General features: G+C 37.0%; 1 protein-coding gene across 1 annotated transcript in view; it reads left to right on the top strand.

The window, feature by feature from the left end:
* The window catches only part of LOC124270686, a 30,588-nt gene extending 22,001 nt beyond the window's left edge, over window positions 1-8,587 (top strand). The window contains exons 2-4 of the mRNA XM_046705715.1: window positions 7,793-7,865; window positions 8,032-8,142; window positions 8,400-8,587. Coding sequence (XP_046561671.1) covers window positions 7,793-7,865; window positions 8,032-8,142; window positions 8,400-8,572 — 357 coding nt within the window. The 3' untranslated portion in view covers window positions 8,573-8,587. The remainder of the gene's footprint in view (window positions 1-7,792; window positions 7,866-8,031; window positions 8,143-8,399) is intronic.

An 8,587-nucleotide genomic window follows, 5' to 3' on the forward strand; every position in this document is an offset into this window, starting at 1 on the left:
GAACATGCCAGGCTTGAGGTAAAGATGTTTTGCTGATTATTGAGGGGACAGTCTTGAATCCACACATATTGTAATGGTGAAGAAGATATAACAAACCAAGTATGTGGTTGCAGTCACCTGCACCAGCCTTACATGAACATGAACAGTTACTAATAGTAATACCATCACAATCTTCATGCTGGGTAATCTTAATATTCAGTGTATGAGGGAAATCATTCTTCTTCGTTGATTTGAAACACTTTGCTCTAATGAAGCTTCCATCACATGCTGTCCGCACTGCAATTAATAAGAAGAGTTAGTTAATTAATCTAATACAATTTATTTGTCGAGTGAAAATTACAACATAGCTTTTTGAATCACTGGATAATCATCTTAACATCTTGATGAATTTAGCACAGCTTGAGTAAAGCTGATTGTTCGGTTTAGGTATTTAATGGTAGATATTTTTATATGATAAATGAAAAAATTGAGCATAGCTTCCGCATGCCGGTTGATGGAACATAACTGTTCAGAGAGTTTAATTATTTTTTTGTAGATCTACCATCATCAATATACAAAAATTGAGTATGGCTTCCGCATGCCAGGCTACCTGCCCGGTCGAGGGAACATAACTGTTCGGTTTAGTATAATACATGTATACATGTAATAGGCTACCTCTCATATCACTCTTACTATGGCACTATGATAAATGAAGTGTTTCATGAAAAATCACAAATTATGATAATTTCCCGTAAAGAAGATGTTTCATTAAATTTATATATTCAGGATATTTAACAATATATGAGTTAAATAAAAGATTACATGTCATCGAGCTGTCACATGAATTTAATATGACAATAATTTGAACTGCACTATCATTTATCCATGTAAATATTGTTTATCATAATTAGGCCTTTCAAAGTATATCCTTATGTATAATCAATATGTAATATTCCACATCGGTTTCGCAGAAATGATAAAAAATAAAACGGTACTTGCACTTCAAACAGGCATATTACTATTGTTACGAGTACACCAAACATGAAATGTCAAAAATTCTCTCAGTGTTTACCTTCAACATCGTGAATGTAGGATTCAACGAAATTGCTGTAAGCTTTCTTGTGGAGAGCTGTTGGAATGCGGCAGTTCGTCGTCCATGCTTCAATGTCGGAAGATTCGACAGCTGGTAGAGATTTCAGACTTCTTGTCCACTGTGGCAGTGACGGGCCGTAAGATGACATTTCTCTAGCAGACGATGGATTCGCGGGGCGGAAATACCGGAAGTAAACAGTGTGTATACCGAGCCTCGTTTTCGCGAGTAATGGCCGACGCGTGAGAAAGGAGTATTGCCAAGGCGGAGAAGAAAGAAAACGGGAAGGAGCTATATGTTCTAGCTCAATGCCAGCAGCAGAAAGAAAAGGTTTCACTCTTATACCAAGAGGCGGAACAAGAGAAGGCTTCTTGTTATACAGATCTTCATATAGTGGAGTAAAGACACAGTTATATGCAGGGTTTGACTCATTGGAATAAAGTTTTGTAATATACTGTAAAGTTAATTTTATACGGCGTTGTGTAAGAGATGGCTCATCAGCCTCGACGTAGAGGCTGTCAACAGGTGAAGTTCTAAAGGAACCAAGACATAGTCTTAGACCTTGGTGGTGGACAGAATCTAAAAGTTTTAGATTATTGTTGCAGGCTCCACCATAAACGATGGAGCCATAATCAAGTTTGGAACGTACCAATGATCGATATAATTGTAGGAGGGTAGCTTGATCCCCTTCCCACTTAGAATTGGAAACGACTTTCAACAAGTCAAGTGCCTTCAAGCATTTAGTTTTTAGGGACTTGATATGGGGAAGAAACGTTAGATGCGAGTCAAAAATTAAACCCAAGAACTTGGCCTCCTTTACAACTTTGATGGGAGTGCCATTGAGAAACAGTTCCGGGTCTTTATGCGGTTTATATTTTCTACAAAAATGTATACAATTAGTTTTGGATTTAGAAAATTTAAAGCCGTTTTCAAGACACCATTTATGTATTTTATTTAAACACAACTGCATTTGCCGTTCAATAGTATGCATATTCTTACCACGACAAGAAATATTAAAATCATCCACAAAAAGTGATCCATCAATGGAATCGTTTAAAACCTTGGATAAACTGTTAATCTTGATGCTAAACAGTGTTACAGACAAAATACTGCCTTGCGGGACTCCTGATCCTGATTATAATGGTCAGACAGGGTTGAACCCACTCGGACTTGAAATTGTCTGTTTTTTAAAAACTGTGATATAAAGAGAGGCAAACGGCCTCTCAAACCGAAATCATGTAAATCCTTCAAAATGCCATGCTTCCAGGTCGTATCATAAGCTTTCTCAAGATCAAAGAAAATTGATACAGCATGTTGTTTATTAATTATAGCATTCTTGACAAAGGATTCTAAACGTACCAGATGATTAATGGTACTACGATTTTTTCCTGAAACCACATTGAATATTTGTTATCAGGTTATTGATTTCAAGATACCAAGTTAATCTATTATTCACCATACGTTCCATGGTTTTACAGACACAGCTAGTTAGAGATATTGGTCTGTAATTGGTCGGATCAGTATGATCCTTGCCAGGTTTTGGTATGGGGACTACAATGGCATTACGCCACGAGGGAGGGAAATTTCCAGACGTCCATATTTTGTCAAATATATCTAAAAGTGTGACCAGACATGGTTCAGGTAAGTGTTTCAGTAGCTGATAATGTATATTGTCATCACCCGCTGCAGTGTCATGAGCTTGCTCAAGAGCTGTATATAGCTCATGTAATGAAAACAGTTCATTATAGTCTTCACCATTATTTGATTCAAAATTAACTTCTTTCTTTTCCTGTTGTTTCTGATATCTCTGAAACTCAGGGACATAATTTGCCGATGAAGAATTTTTGGCAAGAGTTTTGCCAATTTAATCTGCAATTTTAGTTTTGTCAGTTATTAAATTATCGCGATCTTTAAGATGGTGAACAGCAGATTTTGAACCTTTACCTTTAATTCTTTGAACCATGTTCCATACTCTGGACAGTGGCGTACGTGAATTGATTTTGGAGACATAGTTCCTCCAAGATTGCCGTTTGTTTTGTTTGAAGGTACGACGTGCCTTCGCATTGAGTATTTTAAATTTATTTAAGTTATGGACATTTGGGTGATGGCGGAAATAGTTCTCTGCCTTTTTCCTCGCTTTTCTGGCTTGCCTACAATCTGTATTAAACCATGGTTTCCGTACATGTGGAGTTGTAGAGGACTTTGGTATACACTCATCAGCTATTTCATGTAAAACGTCAGAATAAACCTCAATAGGATCAGATATATCACTGAAATATTCAGTTTTTAGTTTAGATGTGCACAAAGTTTGAAATAAGAGCCAGTCCGCCTTGGAAAAGTTCCATCTTGTATAAGATGTAGAATCAGATGGATAGATTTCTGAAAGGATAGTTGGAAAGTGGTCACTTTCACAGAGGTCATTGTGGACTGACCAGTCAAATTCATTGAGGAGGTTAGAGTCTGCAAGAGACAAATCTAGAGAAGAGTACGTGCCAGATGCAGATAAGTGCTTGAATCGTCATTATATATACACAAGTCATTATTGGATATAAAATCTTCCAGTATTTTACCTTTAGTGTTAGTGTTTGTACCACCCCAGATCGGGTTATGGCCATTGAGATCACCCATTATAATACAAGGTTTAGGAAGTTGGGCATAGAGAGCTTGAAGTTCAGACTGCTGGAGTGTTGAAGAAGGCGGAATATATAAAGAGCACAGTGTAAAGGTAACGTGAAGAGTTAGTCTCACAGCAACAGCTTGGAGACTAGTTGTGAGTGTTACAGGACTATGGATAACGTCCTGCTTTACAAGGATTGAAGACCCCCCAGTGGCCCTGTCACCCGGAGGTGAAAAATAATTATATGCAGCAAACTGACGTAAATTAAAAGTATCTGTCTGCTTCAGATGGGTTTCCTGCAGACAGAAAGCTGATGGTGCCAAATCTTGGACTAATAGCTGTAACTCATTAAAATTGGTCCTTAATCCTCTACAGTTCCACTGTACTATATTTTTGGAATGGACTATCTTTTAGGTGGAAGGATTGGGATTCTACCCCTCACTTTTTTAGTGGGCGACAAGCTATGTGCCCTTGCATGGGAGTGGTCGGACACTTCATATTTCATACAATAAATACACAAAACCAAACATGTCAATATTGTGGCCAAATAAATCCAAGCCTAATAGTTTTAGAGCAACGAAATTTAGTGCTCAGGGCTCGGCATGACCAGCCGATTGGTTGAACCGGGCCCATTCAACCACCCGTCTAGGTGAAGTAAGGGGCAAAGTGGTGTGTTGGGCTAAGGAACACTGTTCCTGGAACCAGTGCCCTCAACCACCAGCCTCCCGTCCTCCACCGACACAGGGGCGCAACCCACGGCAAACGGGTTGGTGGACCAAATATCCCCCAAGTTCAAAACGGGGGGTTGAAGGGCTCTTAACGTTACCCAGCACCCACCACGAGGAGGTGGCCCTTCATGGGTGCCGTAAAATTATTGTCATCCTGAGGGGGTACGTAAGTCCGAAAACTTTCAAAGTCAATTTAAGTGTACCAGGTTTTTAATCGTAGAATATGTGTGCTTTTAATTTATGGCTAGATTTCTCTTCTGTCGCCAATGGCTGAAGGGATGGTGTAAATCCAACTAGGGTCCATGCAGGTAGCAAACGTAATGTAAGTCCCCATGGTTCCTAGTATGGTGATCTACCTTCAGTTGTTGGCGATCTATAGCCCGTTTTTATATTGTATTGTCTTCGTAAATAAAATAGTTTTACATGTTCATGCTAGTTTTAGACTCCATCTGTGATACTCCAGTTATTTTACAGTCCTTCGCTGACTGATTCTTTAGTAACTTTAATTTATTATTTGTATAAAACATTTCTCGTCACTATATGGCTGAAATATTGCCGATGTGACGTTAAATATTAACTCACTCACTCTCCATGCATAGGTGTTAAAACCATTGTAAACTCACTCTAATTTTAGCCATATTTTATTACTTCACAATGTAAGTTGATAATCCAAACAGAGGTTCATATCATTAGAATATGGTTTTAGGAGAATAGTATCTTTGCTTCACACCATAAAAAATAGTCCCTTTTAACACAGCATTTTCTCTTTGCAAATTGATTTTTTCCTCAAGTTTGATAGTACATAATGGCATAGAAAGCAATAATCAATACTTAAAAAATATTTGTTACTGACAAAATCACAAGAAATGTGCAATTTAATGTACCTTTATAACATAGCAGTCAACTGAAATATTCCACTTAGTTTGTTACAATATCAAGTGTATTTACTGTACTAAACCAAGGTTTACCATCATAATAACAAGGCAAATGTTCAATACTCACTGTTTTCCATTGTTGTCAGGCTTTTAAAAGTCTGTGATGCACGCTTGCACAAGTTACAGCTGCAGGCTCATACATCTAGCAGACGACATGGTGGCTGCCATATTGTTTTTCATAGCAACATGCTTGTACTTTCCGCACAACTCGTTATTATATGTGAATGCATTTTAAGACTTGCACCTCAAACTTTATTACACTGTAACAAAGTTTCCCCAAGGTTGATTTTGTCTGGGTTTTTTATAATGCATTCTCCATGATAGTATATTAATTTAAAACATAAATTTGGTTGTTAGGTTAAATGTCCGGGTTAAATATTTTGGGGGCCTTTTCTACTGGCCTAATACTAGGAACCATGGGGACTTACATTACTTTCGCTACCTGCATGGACCCTAGTTGGATTTACATCATCCCTTCAGCCATTGGCGACAGAAGAGAAATCTAGCCATAAATTATAAGCACACATATTCTACGATTAAAAACGTGGCAAGCCTAAATTTGCTTTGAAAGTTTTTGGGACTTACGTACCCTCTCAGTCATGTTTTTTGAACAAAGGCACGTGGTATGGCGACGCCAACAATAACACAATTTAGCGGTTAGCGCTAAATGCGATTAGCTGTCGAGCTAACAATAGGGTTCGCGTCCAACGGGTTCTCACAAACTGATTGTTTGTCTTAATGAGACGTGACCTACGGCAGAGATCGTCCTCGCGAGAAGTTGTGGTGCTGGGCCCCGTTTCACAAAGCTCTCGTAGGCCTAAGATCTCGTAACACCTACGGTATATCTTACGATACCACGCTAAGGGCGTTTCACGAAAGTATCTTAGTACTCTCGTTGTTACGAGAAAACTTACGGTAACTTTTAGCTATCGTATTGCCAACTCTTTTGCTGAGAAGACTTGAAAAGAACATGGATTGCGAGTTACGTCCCTTTGTGTAAACAGACGACAACCCGCCGTACAATGGAGGACTTGAAGTCAAAGGGAAGGGTGAGAAAAACGAATTTCTCGTCCTTTGAATTGGACATTTTAACGTCCGAAGTGGCCCACAACAGCAGCTATCTGTTTGGTAGATTTTCAGCAGTCATCACAGCTGCTGGCAAAAAGCGTCTCTGGAATGAGATCGCTGAAAAGTAAGTGATGATGGAGTCGATCTTTCGTTCGTAGGCTTCTTCTGATTTCAGCTTAATTAAATTTAAACGCAATGCTAAAAAAACCACAACGAATAAACACACTCCTTAATGTTAATGTAACAAGTGTCATAAAAGCAAATGATGTAATACTTTGACAAACGTCCTTAGATACAAAATGGCGATGGTGTCGGTATATTATGTACATTTGAGAATTTATCTTGTTATATGAAATACCTTCACATGCTCAACATAATTTCAAACCACTTGTGTTAATATTACAAAAAAGATATCATCTTTCATTGTATTATGAACATGTTTTTGTTAATAGGATCAATGCAAATGCTAATTCTAGGAGGGATGGGGACGAGGTCCGTAAGAAATGGACTGACTTCAGGTGAGGAAACATTGATCTTTTCAAAACTGAACCTAAAGTTTTAGTTATTTATTTTCACCATGGAAGCGTAAATTATTTTCATGAGTAAATTTGTTTGACAATAACACAAAATTCAACATCAATAACAATTTGATCAAAGCTTTAGGACAAGTTTAGTTAATCTGCATTACAATTTGTAACATACTTTTTTCCCTCACTAAATACAAGTAATTAATTTATATGTAATGTACAAAAACCTTGCCACCAGTTATTTCACAGGGTAAACTAATATAAATGGTATAACGTATATGCCTTGAAAGAGGAAATATAAATATTAATTAGTTAACATACATGTATTCTTATTATAATACAGTATGTTGATAATACAGTAATGTATTATCAAAATTTCTTAAATTTGTCTGAAATATCATGTGAGTTTGTTGGAATGTGTCATGATCATTTATACACTGTTGTTTTTTTACCTCTGGATAAATATTGTACTTGTTCTACCAAAAAACTCAATCTGAATAAAATAAGTGCTAATATGTGAACCTTAATCCAAGATTTTGAATTCTCCCAGGTCCTTAGTTAAAAAGGAAATGAGGGACATGAAGAAAACTGATGGCGGTCCAAGCCCTCAACCATTGTCAGATGTGGAAGAAAGGGTATGAGAAACATTCACTACTTAGCTCAAAATGTGCTGAAAATAGATTCTCTGACAACTTCTCTTCATAGAAAGAAATTATGAATCACACTTACTAAGATTTTAAATCTATACCCTGGTGGAGTGAAGTAAATTATTCGTAATTAGATTGGTTAGTTGTTGAAAATACAAAAAAGACAATATAATGTATCAACCATCACATTTTTCTTAATAGGTAGCAAGTCTCATACCCACTTGCCAGTTAGAGGGTATTGAAGGTGGAATGGAGTCTGAATACTTTGAAACAAGTAAGAACTTAAGAAGCAGTATTGACATAAATACAGTATATCTCAGATATAAAAGATTTTTCTATTCAATAAAACCATTTGAGAATAAATTAAAAGCAATTGTTTGATTTTTTAGACCGATATCAAATTTCAACAGATGTAATTAATGTCATTAATGTCATTACAGGTCCAACAGAGTCATGTGTGACCACTCAGTCTCCACCAGTGACCGAGGTCTCAGTGGACACCGGCAACAAGTGTGTCCCTGATACCCCAGTGGGAAGCTCTTCATGTGAAGGTTTGTTCACCTATATATATATCATACACCAAACAAACTGAACAGGACGCTTGTTATTTGCCTAATAGCAATATATGTTTTCAATGATTTATCTGCTATTTCATAGTGATATCATTAACCAACTCTCTCTCTCTATAGACAATTGTTGAATGTTAAATGTTGACAGCCGTTACATTCTTGTGAGGATGAAGCTAGGTTTTCAATTGACTTTTTATTGCAAAATTGCAATGTAATGTTCTATTAAATTTTGTCAACAGATTTGATATCATCATTGCACAGTGTAATATCACCTCCCAACATTGCAGTAAAGCCACCGTTCAAGCAGACAAAAAGGAAAAATCATACTGGCAAGTCATTATCATGCATCCATCAATTTCATCATACTGATCCAATTTATGTAATGTTATTGAAAAATGTTTTTCAACGGTAATTTTAGGATTTGATA

Source organism: Haliotis rubra, unplaced genomic scaffold, assembly GCF_003918875.1.
Source record: "Haliotis rubra isolate DU_JTF1 unplaced genomic scaffold, ASM391887v1 Scf1537, whole genome shotgun sequence".
Lineage (NCBI taxonomy): Eukaryota > Metazoa > Mollusca > Gastropoda > Lepetellida > Haliotidae > Haliotis > Haliotis rubra.